This window comes from Crocodylus siamensis, chromosome 3 (assembly GCF_052110815.1).
Source record: "Crocodylus siamensis isolate JL-2025a chromosome 3, ASM5211081v1, whole genome shotgun sequence".
Taxonomy (NCBI): Eukaryota; Metazoa; Chordata; order Crocodylia; family Crocodylidae; genus Crocodylus; species Crocodylus siamensis.
This window is the reverse complement of record NC_143397.1, coordinates 193,700,168-193,716,043: the sequence shown is the minus strand read 5'-3', so window position 1 is coordinate 193,716,043 and position 15,876 is coordinate 193,700,168. Positions and strand designations below refer to the sequence as shown.

At 39.3% G+C, this 15,876-nt stretch overlaps 1 protein-coding gene across 5 annotated transcripts in view; it reads right to left on the bottom strand.

Annotated features, from left to right (window-relative positions):
* Positions 1-1,000: 1,000 nt before the first annotated feature.
* Positions 1,001-15,876, bottom strand: part of CHD7 (chromodomain helicase DNA binding protein 7) — a 167,086-nt gene continuing 152,210 nt past the window's right edge. For 4 of the 5 annotated variants that reach the window (XM_090040040.1, XM_090040039.1, XM_090040042.1 and 1 more), the window contains 15 exons: positions 14,040-14,129; positions 13,396-13,499; positions 11,891-12,020; positions 11,475-11,547; positions 11,205-11,262; positions 10,270-10,498; positions 9,894-10,102; positions 9,067-9,744; positions 8,158-8,318; positions 6,367-6,598; positions 5,649-6,088; positions 4,854-5,075; positions 4,274-4,414; positions 3,865-3,969; positions 1,001-2,923 (listed from right to left, as the gene is read on the bottom strand). In XM_090040040.1, the coding sequence (XP_089896166.1) occupies positions 1,961-2,923; positions 3,865-3,969; positions 4,274-4,414; positions 4,854-5,075; positions 5,649-6,088; positions 6,367-6,598; positions 8,158-8,318; positions 9,067-9,744; positions 9,894-10,102; positions 10,270-10,498; positions 11,205-11,262; positions 11,475-11,547; positions 11,891-12,020; positions 13,396-13,499; positions 14,040-14,129 (3,835 nt within the window). In that variant the 3' untranslated portion in view covers positions 1,001-1,960. The remainder of the gene's footprint in view (positions 2,924-3,864; positions 3,970-4,273; positions 4,415-4,853; positions 5,076-5,648; positions 6,089-6,366; positions 6,599-8,157; positions 8,319-9,066; positions 9,745-9,893; positions 10,103-10,269; positions 10,499-11,204; positions 11,263-11,474; positions 11,548-11,890; positions 12,021-13,395; positions 13,500-14,039; positions 14,130-15,876) is intronic. The other variant, XM_090040044.1, reaches the window with a different exon arrangement.

Below are 15,876 nucleotides of genomic sequence, written 5' to 3'. Positions count from 1 at the left end.
CTCTTTTCAAACAAAGTTCTGCTCTCTCATACACTCCCCTTCGTTGAATCTGGCCCTTGGAATATTGGTCTAGCCCTTTTGTCAACATGTACTGGAGTTCAGCTAAGTTCCTATCCAGCTAAAATTGTAAAGGCACAGACAACATTACTTTCTCTAAATGAACATTATGAGTGAGTTTTCCACAGGAGATATTTTGGGGAACATTTCAGAACTGTGCACCAGGTTTTCATCTTTCACTGAAGTTACCTGCCCACAGGAGTGAGATCTTATTTTCATGCACTGCAGTGAAAGACTACGCCTTTAACTTCATGTCACGGTGGATGTGTATGTGTCCAGGTGACACAACAGAGTGAAAACAGTAGTTCTCAAATGATACATTATCTCAAATATCAAAGGTCACAAAAGGGTACAAATCGGTAGCTCTCCAGAAGAGGCTTTGGTTTTATAAAAGTGGGTCAGTTTTAGTTTCATGTAGGTTGTTTGACACGGTGGTTTCTGGCATCACAAGCTCTGGTCTACAGGATACCACAGAGCCTTTGTGTCCCTTGCTGACACTACAGCATTGTGTTTTTCTACCCATTAACCAAGGATAAATGACCTAGATATTGTGCCTATTAAAGCCTCATTTTTCTTTTGCCCTTTTGTTCTTTAGTGTACCATATTATCACACGCTGAACACATTTTAAAGTATTCTCAGTCTCACATGCCCTTTTGAGGGAGTAATGTGGGGGGGGGAGGGGAGAGGGGTGTGCGTTTCTGTAGACTTAGCTACAGTGGAATAATGTGAAGGTAATTCAAGATTTTTCTTCCTGTCTAGTCACTTGAAGACAATCAGTTTAGAGTATTACAACTGCTAATCTAGTAAAAGGATATAGAAGAAACTGTACAAAAAGCCACAATGCTGTATTTGCTTCTATTGCGAATACAAAAAAAAAAAAATAGAGTGAACACCAGTTATGATTTCCCTAAATACTACGTTCTATAATTACATCTCTGCATATCATGGGTCACTTTTATTAAAAGCATCATTACTACAGTTGGCAGCAATTTACATCTTATCTTACATGATAGCAGTTTCCAAAGAAAAAATAAAAAGACATCACAACAAAGAAAAACAATACATTTACAAAGTCATGTCTGTAAACTTCAAGGCTAGTTTAGAGTTGAGGTAATGCTGTTTAGCTTTGTGGCTAAAGTAACAAAGTCCTTTAATTTAAAAAAGGTACCTGATTTTCTTTTCTTTTTCCTTTATTTTTTTTTTCTTTTTTTTTTTTTTGTTTATACCAGTGCATTACAAGATCACGAGACGATTAAACTGTAGCTTTATCCTGTAAGAACCTTCTCAGTGGGTTAATTTCCAAAAGGTACTCTTCACATTCAACAGCTGCCTTATTATTGCTGTGTCTCAAGACAGAGACATTCACACTATCATGGAGATTGTCAGAGAGAGAGTGTGTGTGGGTGTGTGTGCGCGCACTCGAATGTGTGAACTCCCATACAGTCAAAATGATGCGCAAGTAAGATATGTAAATTTCATGTATGTAAATTTCATCTTGACCTTCACAGCAAAAAATAAAAATAAAAAAATTAAATATATAACTTCATACTTCCTTTAAGCAGCACTTCCTTCTATTAGTGCCACTTGATTACAAATTGCTGCTTTTATAATACCAATGGTACCAAAAGAAAAAAAAAGCAGAGCATTATGTCAATTTCCTTAAAAAGACATGATCACCTCTCAAATTTCATCTCTCCTAGGGATAATAAATAATGCACTGCACAATACTTAATGACCAAGATACCTTTTGACACATCTGTATAACATGACTTGAACTTTTTTTTGCTACACTATGTTACAGAACAGCTTATAAAAACTAAGTATGGACATTAACTGTGAGTGTAAACAGTAGGACTACCACTTGTCGAAAGTTTAAAACACTTTAACTGTAACTGGTACTGGTTATTCATCATTTTCATTGTTTTCTATTTCTTCCCCCCCATCAAGTGAGTCTAATTCTTCACCCTGTGCTATTTCATCTTCTAAAACGGAGGAATCTGCAGTTTTATCAAGGCTCTCCTCTGCATCACTGCCTTCTAGATTCTCTTCATCTTTAAAGGCAGCTCCTTCAGTTTTGTCAGTAGCCTTCTCTTCATTGGAGCCCACTGCATTCTGAAGTCCTGCTAATGCTGGGAAACCAGGCAGTGTCAATCCTCCCAGTCCTGGAGGTAGAAACATAGATGGATAGAACAGGCCAGGAGCCATGGTGGACAGCAGGAAAGGATTGAAGGCCAGAGGGTTTGCTGGCAATCCAGTGTTGGTGGTGGCGGTGGTGGTTGTGGCAGTGGCGGCAGTGGTAGTCACAGCAGTAGCAGCACTGACAGATCCATTTGCAGAGTCAGTAGCAGAAACAGTGTCTGTGCTTTTCTCAGAGTCTTTATTCTCCTCTTCATTCTCGCTTTTCTTCTCTTCTACCTTTGAAGTGCCATCTTCAGTTTCTCCTTGACTGGAAGCAGTAGTGGCATTTCCAGTAGTAGCTGTTATTGGGTTATTCAACAATCCACCTAGTCCAAACATATTGGGCAATCCTGCCATCCCTGGTAGCATCAGAGGCAGCATGGCAGCCGGGTTTTTAGAATCACCCCCAGCAGCAGCAGCTGTTGCTAGTCCTGGAGGGAAGCCCATGAGACCTGCAAGCTGGAGAGACTGTAGGTTCTGTAGATTCTGAAGGCTTGTGAGGTCCATTCCAGCAAACAAACTGTTCATTAGCAGTGGGTTGATTCCCGAAGTTGAAGCTACAGCAGCAGCTGCTGCAGCTGCTTTGGCAATTTCACTTTTTGGCCTTCTTCCTCTTCTGCTTGCTCCTTCCTCTCTCACAACTGGTCCTGTGAGAAGACGGTCAAACATGGACTCTGGAACAAAACCCTGGAAAAAAGGGGTGCAAAACAGATTTTCTGTCAGTAAATTTCTAGTTTTAAAGCAGTAACTGTTGCTTATACAATTTCAGTACTTGATAATGAGCCTACAGATCTGGTAGGACCTGTGAGAAAAATAGTGTATAATCCTTTCCAAATGGTCTAAATTGTTTATTCAAAGAAATACCAGTTGCAGATTTTGTGAACGAATAATGGTTAGCTGCTAATACGAAAGCTGGCAGCTGGTAGAAAACGTAGAAAATGGAACTAAGTGAACTCCAAAGAGTACTTACGCGTATATTCTCTATGACAGGACAAAACATGCTAAACAGAATCAGACCTGTAAATACACATTTCACAAACTGCTTGCCAAACTCAATTAAAATAAGGAAAACATCAATTACATGCTGGTCACTGTTTTTCTATTTATACTGAACTACCAGAGATCAGTTGAACGATATTCTACTTTTTCTATAAAGTACGTGGGTATTTGCAAAACTACTTCCTCTGCTCTGGAGAGATCTTATAAAATGTAGAGCTGTAAAAGTTAAACTCCTTAGTTCTGATGAATAATGATACTCTCATTAAAAAAATCCATTCCCTACATGGATGTGACAAAGCCTCTGATTCATGTTCAGTTACTGGCAAAGACTGGCATCTAGCAAGCTTCTATGATATATAAATATGAAAACCTGAATACATAATGAATGCTTAGGATTGCTTTGTTATTGGTAGCATTCTCCTCTCTGCTGCAGTCACACCTGCAGCAGCCCTGTATCATCTCCTCCCTAGTGTTGGGAAATCCATTCTGCCACTAACATTTCCTTAGCTGAAAACAAACTGCAAATTTAAGGCTTGATAATGAATGGTTACATGGAAAGTTTTCCCAAAAAGGATTCAGAGCTGTGTATCAGTCTTAAATGGAACATGTCCTACAAATGAAGTACTTACAGACTGCTTAACAATATCAGTCCAATCTGGAGCAACAGCAAATTCAGGATTTTCTTCCAGCCACCTTGGCAGGTCTTTCATTGGGGGGGCCATGGCTCCACCCATCTAATTAGAGACATTAATGCCATATAAATAAAATTAGCTAAATAATATTAGCTAAATATTCAGTATGAAAAAACTTCAAAAAATTGCAAGAAGTATAACAAATTGTTCACCCAGCTTTAGCTACTGGTTTGTACAATAGAAGAAGGACATAGATCAAGAAGGCTTGCAGATAGATGGCTCATCCTCTCAAGATTAAACCCTTTTTAAAAGCAACTTTGGCATGGAATCCTAACTTCTGGGTTACAAAAAGTGTTCTGAAATGACTCTAGGAGAAGATCTCAAAACTGATTTGCTTAAGTTTTACCTTCTTTCCATTTCGTTTATTTACAACGGGTACCCTTTCTTCTCCTGTCAAGGTGTTTATATCCAGTTTATTAGGGTTTCGACATCTGTGTCGTTTTTGCTTCGGCTTCTGAAATGGGGAAAACAGCACATCTGCACTCTTCTGAAAGGAAAAATTAAAATATATTGCACTGGCTTGTCAGTTTTTGGTTAAAAGAAATAGGTATAAACCATGTATCAACCAAATGCAACAAAGACTTTGGCCAAATACCTCTCTCAAATTCTCTCTTATGAGAAGGAAACATTCTACATACTGTAGTTTGAGGCATCTTTTCCAACATACAAGTGAAGTGTGTATATAAAACAAAGTTAAAACAACATTCTGGTGCCCCATGAAGATCTGATCCATGATCCAGTGAAATTGACCAGAAAGCTCCTGCTAGCATCAATTAGATTATGCTCATAACCTAAATAAGTAAGCTCAACCTTCAAAGCCTCTAAAATTAGAAAAAAAATTCTTTAAAAAACAACCAACCAACAAAAAAAACCTTAAAGCCAAACCAATTTGAAATTAACTGACGTTCTATATAGCATCTACTTACTGGTACATAACTTGGCATATCAACAGTGTAAGTAGGATGCAATTTAAGCCATTCGACTAAATCCTTGTTCTTAGGTGCATCTTCCCCAACCAGCCTGGTCCCATCTTCCAAGTTAATTACAGGGATGCGAGTGTCTGGATCCAGTTGTCCAGGAGATGGAATGTTCCTTACTGATGGGGTCTCCATATCTTCATCAAATGCTTTGGTCACTTCTGCATCCTCCTACAAAAGAAAGTTGATGCTGGTGTGAATTCTTACGAATAGAGAAGCAATCCCCCAAACTGACTAGTAAAGAATCAGAACTCACCTATCTGGGAATCTCACTAGACATGTGGTTTAAATCCATTTTACCATGTAAAGCAATACCGCTACATTAAAGTAACTTAATGTGTAACCAGAAAGCCAACTGTTACTAAGATTATCTTTCATCTTATGTAGTTGATATTTATTAAAAACCTTAAAATTGGATGCCCATTTTATTATAGGACCTGAAGAATTTTTGTGAAACATTATTTTTTTTTGTAAATAGCAATCTGCTGCACAAAGCTCAGTTGCCAGAATGTGACTGTTACCTGTTCAGATTAAAAGTGTTTTATTGGATCCGAGAAACATTTTGGTCAAAAAAAGCAAATGTGTCTCTAACTGAACGGGGACTGACTGAATTACTAAGAGCAGCAAATTTCTACAGTCACTTGGTGTATGACAATAGCACTTTAAACCGCGGGTCTCAGGGTAACAGAAACAAAAAGAACTAAATCAAAAGAACAAAATCGGAAACCTAGGTTGTTGACTTACTACAGTCAGTGATGTCCGTTTGTTGCTCATAAACAACAGATCGAGTCCTTCCACATTTTTCCTCCTTCCTCTCCTCCTCTTCATGGGTGGTTCTCCATCCATTAAAGAGCCATTTAGCAGATGCCTTGTAGGTGTGCGTGAAAGACCTGCTTGCAGCATCTCCATTTGAGTTTTAAAGGCATCAGATACAGGTGTGGAGACATTAGGCAAGATAAACTTTGAAGTAACAGATGAAAAATTTGAGGTAGAACTTGTTGCCTCATGTGAGGCCTTTGATAAATCTACAACTTTTTCTTGTCCATTTTCTGAGACCACCTGAGACTCTCGTAACTGGGCAACCATTTCCATAAGATTTCTCCTCTTGGCAGCTCTTTCAGCCTCGATTTCAATCTTTCTCCGCCTCCTTCTCCGCTGACGTGGAACTGATAAATTGAGTGCATCTTCCTAATGAAAAATGAGCTTTTTAAATTACTAACATCTGTATTAGGTGTAAAGAATGGAGGGAGGGCAGCGAGGGAAATGCTGCACTTAGCAATAAGGGGGTGGAGGGTGGGGGGAGGAGAGGGGAAAAGAAATGTATAAACAGAAAGGCCTCATTTCCCATCCCCACCCTTCCAAAAAACAATGTAATGCCTGTTGGGCTAGTCTTTTCCAAACTCTTATCTAAACAGTAAAATGAGCTCTTCCCTTTTCTGTGACATACCAGAAAGATGCAAACTTGCCTTTGATAACTGAGGAGAAGCAGTGATATCTTCGCTGCCACTGATGCTAGCTTGACCAACCATGGAGAGTTCTGCAAAGCTCCTTTTCTGCAGAGGGCTGTCCACAGCTGTTGGAGTATACCCAGGTATGAGCCCCTGGAAATCAAACATCTGGCGTCTATTTACTGGCCACTTCCCTTTCAGCACTGCTTCACAGATGTTGTCTAATCGGTTGATCATTACTCGGTCCTGGATAGAGGAAAGTACATAAAAGAATCTTTGGTGTGAAAAGTAGCCATTTAAACTCAGAATGAGCACAGCTATGCAGTCTAGCCTGCAAAACCTCAAAAAAAATGAAAAATACGGAACAGAATGCTTCCGAGCCGGAAGAGAAACGGTATTTTAATTGTGGCGAAAGACTGATGCAAGGCAGAAATATTCTAGGAATAAATGCACGTTTACAGGGAGCTGTCATTATTGTTTGCATATTGCTAAATTTTAATCGTTCAGCAAAATTAACAGTTAGGACAGGAGAAATAGAACATTTGAAATCCGTGTCTTAAAGCCCTGGTACTTCAGATCCACAGGCTGGATCCGCAATTCTGTCCCGGGAAGTGGTTCCTCATTAGCGTCACTATTAATAAATTTCAACATTATAAAATGGGCACCAACCTGGGGACATCTAATGAATGTCAATTTTCATTCCACACCCATTATCACTTCAAATTTCATTGAAGCGTGTACATTAAAAAATTCTAATTACAGTTCTTAGTCTACTTAGACTGAATTTACACAGATTAAGGGGTTTTTTTGTACCATGAACCATTTGGTAAAGCTTTTTGAACCTGGCAACAGAAGATTTAATGTAATTAATGTTTCTTAAATTTACCACGGAGATAACACAGCTCAATTATTTCACTTCAGTACTTAATAATTTTCTGTTCTAGCCTGTTTGAAATAGTAGGAACTTTAGAACGAGAGAAATACTAGCTACTAGGGAAAAAGGATCGTCCTTCAGCTTCCTGAACAGCAGAACAGTGCAAAAGCCACAAGCAAATCTCAGCAGCTGCACAGACTGCTTCCTTTCCCCAGGAATAAGCCTATTAGAGCAAGTTTTTTTCCCCCCCTAAACCAGATGGCCCTGTTATGGTGATTAGTAAACTTAAGACTATTACTATGTTATTTCTCTCCCTACTCCCTTTTTTTCCAAAAGAGAAACTAAATTATATGTGGATATATTACAAAGTCACCGTTTCATAGTTTTTATGAATGTTTCCTATTAAATAATTTTCTGCATTGTTACAGAATTAAAACATAGGCTAAAACTATCCAAAACTGCTGCTTATGTTTATAGAAAACCTTAATACAATTACATCTGTCAACATTACATAATAGCTCTTTCATGTAGGTCGTTAGTACTCCCTCTCTCTGCAATCCCCCCTCCCCAAAATAAAAGGTGATCTTACAAAACCTCTGCTTCTAACACTGCAGGCCAATCTGCAGATGAAGTTCATAACTCAAGATAATAAATTTGCTTCTATCAACAAAGCATGAGGCTGTTGACAAACAACGAATATACTGCAAGGAATATAACGTCTGTTGGTCTGCCCAAGAGTCTTCATTGTGATGCCACTCCTGTTTTCCCACCTTCCTAAGAAACCATGTTGGAAAATATTTAATGAAATTTCTAGGGCTTCATTATGGTGTTAATAAAAAGCATCTCATGTAGTACTAAAATATAACCTGAAAAAATGAGTAACTTTACTAATTCTATTTAAAGGACACATGCTCTTATATCCTGAACCAACCTTAGGCCAAAAAGAAAAGGCAAATGTTCTTTCATGAAGCAGCTGAGCCACTGAAGGGTCTCCATCCTCCATATAAAATCCATCACGGGTTTCATCCCTTGCAGTGCTCATAGATGCATTGCTTTCTTCATCAAAATTCTTACCCTGAGAAACTGCTCCTGCTGAGAAACAACAATCACCAGGCCTTAACTACAAACAGACCAGTCATTCTCACTCAAACTTTGGTTGAAATGTGGAATTAAAAATAATAATTAGTTGAGAAAGGGCCACTTCATTTTCTTATTTAAACAGTGCAACCCTAGTCTTACTTATCATCCTGTAACTTCAAGGCAGAGGCAACATTTGATATAAGCAATATACTTATTCAGAGGAGCTTTCTATGAAAACTGTCAATAGAAAACTATTAAATTATTATGCTACAAAAGGTTGAACAAAAACAGGTGGTATCAATCTCTGGATGTTTCAGAAAAATAAAAGTAGGATTTAGTATGACATTTTGCTAACTGCTCCAGAGAAAGGCAGGCACACTGCTGTTGAAAGATACATATATAAAACACCTGAGACACGGTACTCTCCCAGTAATTTAGACATTTGCTGAATAATTGTTCAGACAGATCCTTGGGCCTTCTACTGTGCTTTGGTGGTACACAGAGGCTGTTTTATTTGGTCAACTGGCTGTGTGTGGATTCACCTGCTATGCAGACAGGGCTGTTGCAGCCACTCTTTGTACTACCGTATCTGGGCACCTAGCACTCAGGATTGGGGGCAGGGCTGGGAAGCTGCTTTGTGATACCAACCTTCAGCTGGCACAATGGATTCCTGTATGCCATTTATCAGTGGGTACAGCTTGGAACAGCTGTGAGGCTAATGTTAGCTGTTGGTCAAATCAGTTCTGTATGTATGTATTACCTTCAGGTTGGGAGGACTCTTCTGATTTATCATCATCATCAAGTTTTTCCTCTTCGTCCTCTTCTGAACCTTTTTCAGAAATAGATTTTGGATCTACGTCTGTACTCATTTCTATATCTTTCAATTCACATTTAACAGGACCAGGCTCAGCCTCAGCATCACATTCCTGCTTAGTGTCTTTTTCTGCAGTGTCAGTCTCCTCTTTAATATCAGACTTTTCTTTGGCTGCTGGATTTTCAGATGTCTCAACTTTAGACTCTGTTTGTTCTGTAGTCTTTTCATCTTGTACTGGTGTGGATGGAATAACAGATGGTATTTGACTGCAGCCAGCACCCAGTGGGTTTAAAGAAGACACAGTACTTGCATTTCCTGCCCCTCTATTTTGAGCAAAGTTTTTATGGGCCTCAAGGAAAGAAAGCTCAGGGTCATTCAGGATGTGATAATCTGTCCTACTGACTCCATGTTTAGCAGCACCAATCAGTAAGTCTTTGTCATGTTTACCACACTCCCACCACTCTGGCAGATCCAAGCTTGGCTGGCAGAGTTTTAGCCTCTCTCCTAATTGAGGGTGATGAAGAACCTGCTCGCGGATTTTCCGTAACAGTTCTATGCGATATAAAGTTCTAGAAGCACGCTCCTCTGTAATTGGCTCAATCATGGTGGAAAGATCGGGTGGTTCTGCAACAATATTTGATTTTTGTTATTTCAAAGTAGATAAATATCAGATTTGGTTTTTAAACTTACATTAGTTACCTAATCAAGCTGCAACACTGAGCATCTTAACAGAACTAGCTAAGCACGTGAATTATTCCTGCTAGTAAACTTACCATCATCTGGCTTGACTGGCATTCGGCATACCCGCCTGCACATATTCACAAAACTACTGAAGTATTTCTCCAGACTTTCATCAGACTTCTTATCAAGCCTGGCAAAGGCTCTGAACTGATTCCAGTCAAACTGATGTTTTATGGGGTCAAAGATAATCCCAAAAGTAGACACTACACGGTAAAAATCTGCTTCTTCTCTTCTTGTCCACCTAGTGAGGAAAAATTAAGGCAATTACAAAAGCATCTAACCATCATTTAGATTGTCCCAAACAATCCAAAATTTCAAGTAGTTTCAAAAAACCCCTGAAGCAATGGTAAGATGCTTTTCATCAGTACTCAACTGGGATTTAGGGGAAATAAATCTTGGGAAACTCACTTTTGACGTTTTTCAGTTATTATAGCTTCTCTTTCTGCTTCTAGTGCTCGCACTTCCTCTCGAGGCCGACGTCTCCGTCGGTCAGTCTTCATTAGTGCCTCTTGCCTCATTTGTTGCCTTTTATAACTGCGCTGATAGGCAGTAATGAGGCGACGCAGACGGGTAGTCAGGGTTGAAGTATTGGGCCAGTAGAGCTGGCCTAACTCGGCATTGCTTTCATTGTGCTTGCCTAGAGAATAAAAAAAGTATTTGTGTACTACGAAGATAATATCAGGCATTTCAAAGATTTTATGACTAATATAAAAGTCTGATTTCATCCAGTAAGAAAGTATGCCTTGTTACCCTGGGAGTGAAATACATTCATGTTGTTGTTAACAATTTTTGTTTGAAATGAAGTATGGCTAGAATTATTAAAAACTCTACCTTAAAGTAATAAAAGTAAACTCAGACTTGCATAGACAACTGCCTTCCTTTTATTTTTGTCATTCCTGGGTCATTCCTGACTTTGATGTCATGACATCCTTGTATTAGAGAGTCAAGGTATTGAAATATATTATTAAATTTATTTTGTTCCTTGAGGAAACACTTTAGTTTATAATTTCCCATCTTCTTATTTTCTCTTACACTGGCTAAGTTTTCTCCACACTGAAACAGATAGCCTAAGCCATCACAAGATTATCTCACTGAAAAACATCAATGACTATATTCATATTTGAAACATCCAGGGCTTCATCCTATTTACACACAAATCCCACTGTGTAATCAAGCAAGATTTGTAGATAACATACTATTACTGAAAAGATCTACAGTAGAAAAATTGAGGTAAAATCTTAATGCAAATTTATCCAAAAGGAGCAAGCTTTCTCCTAACATATTGGCACCAACATGAATAATCATCAACAGAGTTCACATCAGCCCATTTCATAAAGCCTTACTTGTCCTGTGGATCTCTATAGATTCTTCTTTATCCTCTGGAGGAGAGTTTGCAAATTCCTTTGGGGAAGATAAGAGAGTTATTTTAGTTTTATATTTCAACTGTGCTTCATCTCTTTACAGGAAAAAAGGCCATCTCCCAAAAAACTGGTAATGAGGTATTGCCAAGTATATTGCTGGCAGCAGGTGAACTTCTATTATAAAATATTTACAGATAAACACTGAGTGTCAATGATGATTGTGCACATGTATTAATATGTTGAGATACTTGCATCAATTTCATCCTTGAAAGGCGTTCTGGTTGGTTTATATTCTGGATCTTCATCCTCTCTGTCAAATTCTCCTCTAAAAAAAATCATAACAACAAGAACTATACAACCACATTGCTGAGAGATTTCAATAAGCTCAAGAGAAAAAAACAACAACAAGGATATCAAGGATGTGGGGGACAGAAAGAATTATGCATCCCTTTACAGCGATGTGTTGGGATAAATGAATAGATTAAGTTCAACTCTGTGCATGCAACCTGAGATACTATTAGCTCAAAATACTTTTGTACCATATTAGCTATGAACTCATCACCTAGTATCCTCATGTCAGATGTAAGCACAGTACAATAGGTAGAAGTCATGCCAATATATACAACACCGACAACATTTATTAAAATTCTTTAAAATGTCCTTCTTACCCATCACCACCATCTGCTAACATGTCTGTCCCTCTCTGTTCAGCAGCTATGGCCTTGGCATCAGGCATACCAACCCGTTCCAGAAAGCACAGTGCAGGGTCAGCTCTCATAGAATTGTATTTCTCATAGCCTGCACTCAGAAGGAAGAAAAGAAATCACATTACAACTGCAAATACAGTGACAAATTCTCTAAGACAAAAGGTACACATTTTACTTTCATGCAAAAAAATAAGAACCACGAACTTTTCCTCAACATAATTCTGATTTTAAAGGAATTATTTTATAAGGGACACCTGTTCTTAGAAACAAGTAATTTATTCCAGTAAGGTTGAGCATTTTCTTTGGTAATTTCACCAATATAAAAACAACATGAAGATATCTCTACCAAACAGCAGATGATAAATGGAAGGAGATTTTCAGGACTCTTTTTTGACACCCAGTTTTATAAGACGTAGGAGAAGCTTCTTAATGGTTACTTTATGACCTTTACAGTAGTTTGCCACATTCGTGCCCCTCCCCTGCCCCCTGCTTCTATAGCTTTGGCCCTGCTGGAACTCACATTGTAAGCTGAACCCGCCCCCCCCGCTGTATACATGGGTTATACGTGAGGCCAGCGAACCTGTCTTATTAGGTTTAGGATGATGCATGTCAGTAAGATGACACTGTTCCCTCTATGGTTTTCAAGCTGCTGTTTGCTTTTTTACTGCCCAAGTTGACTAGATGGAAAATGGCAGATCCCAACAGTGCACTGCAGGAAAATGATTTTTAGACTAGACTTGCCTCAGCTGAGCCCACAAAACAGAGCTGCTGTACATAGGCAGAACAGCACAATTCAATTAGGATTTGTACTACAACACACTGCTCCTAACTGCTGTAGAGCCTCAAGCCAAACTGTAATCATGAAAGGTTTTATAAGCCATCATTCTCCCCTTTAGTCAGGCTGGGCTGCTGAGAATACCTCTGCGACCTCCAGAGAATTGGGATTATAATCAGGAATCGCTCACTGTATATATCATGCCAGCTCTGCATCCCCAGCCTTTCAAAGTTAACAAGGCTGCATCCCACTCAAGGGAGCCGGGAGTTCTCAGCACTGACATTTGTGAAATATTGCTTGGAACAAAGCCCAGGAGGCACTTGTACAGATTAATAGCAGAGGTTAAGCCCACCGTCCACTTTGACACTGGTTGGCAGAGCTAGCAAGTGAAGCCGTGCTGGAAGCAAAGTTTATGGCGATCTATAGTCCTGTTTGGCTATTATTAAAACAAATATGGTTTTGTTTTATTTACAGCCAAGGAAGTAATGTTTTCTTCTCAAATGTTCTGCAAACATTTAAAAACAGCATCTGATATTTACGACTCATATTAGATTTTTTAATACAGAAGAAAAAAAACAGGAGCTACAAGCCAACAGTTCTTTGGAACAATACTTGTTAATATTATGACTGAATAGTTCTACACAGAGAAAGCCTTACAACTGAGTTTTGCTCAGACTGAGACATTACTCACCGTGTTTGAACACTCCAATTAAAAGGGATTTATCAGCTTCCTTATCCCACCAGTCTGTAGGAACTTCAGCGTGGAATGGCTCAGGTATCCATACATCTACCTCACTGCCAAGAAAAGTTTATTTTTTCTGAAAAACTACTGCCGAAGGACAAGTACATTTATGCATTAAACCCAAGTGCTTAAAACCATTTAGCAAACGTTCATTTTTGGGAACAAACTGCCAAAAAAGTTAAAAATAATCAAGATACTCAAAAAATATTAGTGGTAAAAACATCTTACATTATTTTGCAGGTGGAAAGTCTGGTGACTGCAGAAATGCAATCCATTTAAGTCTCTTAATATTATGCCCCCCCCCCCACCCACCCACCCACCCACACACACACACACACACACACAAATGTTGTAAACAGAAGATGAATAATCCTTTAGTATTGGCAAAATTTCAGAAGCCCATTTTGTCACTCCACTCCACCCCCGCCCCTCAAAGAAAGCCTATCGGGTATGCTTAATGATTAATAAAGTTGCTGGAAAACAGAGCTGAACTGAAGGATTATGAAGGTCTTTTAAATGCTACACCGTACAGTATGCTCATTTTATATGAGTCGTTATAATAAAGCAAAGAATAAACCTATACTTGTACTAACCTTGAGTCAGCACCCTCTAAGATCTTGTCTGCTTGGTCCCCTATAACTTCTTGTCTTAGATAGTACAGCATGCGGACACGCAGCAGGACCCTGGAGAGGAAGGCAGAGGGGGGAAAAAGTTCTTAACTTCAGGCCTGTTTGCCAACAGTGGCTTTTGGCAGCTGCTGCTGTTCATCCATCATCCTGCCAAGGCTGATTAGCCATGCTGTATGGTAGGCTTGAAGCGTGACAGATGGTGGCACATAATCACCTCTGTGTGGTGCTTTCTGCTGGCTTCCAACAGGCCTGCCTGGCAACCGCTTACACTGCACAGAGAGGGATCGAGCTCAGCCCAACCCAGGCGCATTTCATTTAGTTCTACCTAGTGCAGCTTGTGAAGTTTAGACACGTACTCTACCACTGCCTCTGAAGTATTGAAGCAAGTTTGTAAACAACTGAGCAGATGGCTTTCAGTAACTGTTCTGCTTCATTATCTCATAAAATTTCCTCAGCTGCTGCCTTAATACCATTTTTGGAAGCACATCAGAAGTTGTAGGAATAAACGAGATATAAAATCTGGTTTTACTACCTTACAATAAACCCTCAATATGGAATGTCAGGTTTTTCAGATTATACAACTTTTTGCTTCCGAGAATGGGGGAAAAAATCCTCCCTTTTCCCTTAGGAAATATTAACTATTTTTACTCTTTCCAATTCAAACCACTATTTTTTTTTTAACCTGTGCACCTATGTAAGTGCTAACAGTAAGTAGAAACTTTCATTGTTTAGGTTTATTCAGTCTTATTTCTGAAACACTGCTGATATTTTTGGAACTGTTATCAAGTGTTCAGTCAAAGCTGAAACTGGCAGGTGGGAGAATGGCAGGGGCTAGATTTTCAAAGGTGGTTAGGAAATCATTCTTTGCAGCAAAATATCTACCTGCAGAATCATGCTCTAATACATTTACCCAATTAGGGCACCCCCTGCTGCCTAATTAATGAAGTAACATCAGTGCTGACTAGGATGGACTGTTCAGCCCACCCTCTTAGCTAAATCTAAAGTCATCACAGCAACTGTTGAACTGCTGCCGCCCCTGAAGCAATGATGGGGACCAGAGAGGCAGCTATCTGGTCAACAGGCTGCCGTGAAAAATTCAAACAATTGTTAATTTTGAGAACATATCACCAGGATTTTGGAGCAACAGCAAAAACCTGGATTCGAGTGGGTTGCTCAAACAATCCTTGGAAAGGCAGCAGGGGTGAAAGAATTTGAGAACACTTCACAGCCAGAACTCAACACAGGTATCATACAGTTTCCAAACACATTTGCCTTTGTACATAAGATGTCTTGGAACCAGCAAGGCTCCCCTACCATGTGCATGATGATGTAGATGCACATCATGCAGGGAATACAACTTTTCAAAGACCACTTAACCATGTCAAATAGTAGCTATGGACTACTAACTATTGTTACATCCAGCCAAGTAAGGGGAAGAGGGAAGCTACCACGGGGATGATGCAAGCTCTCTCAGCTTTACTCAGGGTACCACTTTTAAAAATTCTCCTTTTAAAATCCCTATACATCAGAATGACATGTATTTGTTCCACAAATACATAAAGGCATGGGTCCTTATAAAACTAGTTGATGCTGCTATATCAGCCCTGCTACCCCAGCATTTTCTGGAAGGGCCATTCATATTAGCAGCTGACTTCCCTGCCCTTTCCTCCATTTCACTGGGATAAACTTAGGAACAAGGGACTGGAAGGGCCGCCTTAGGCCATCCTACCAACCAGCAACAAGTAACCTCAACACTGCTTTTAGGTTTTGTGGATCCGAGAAACAAGGGGGGGGCGTGGGG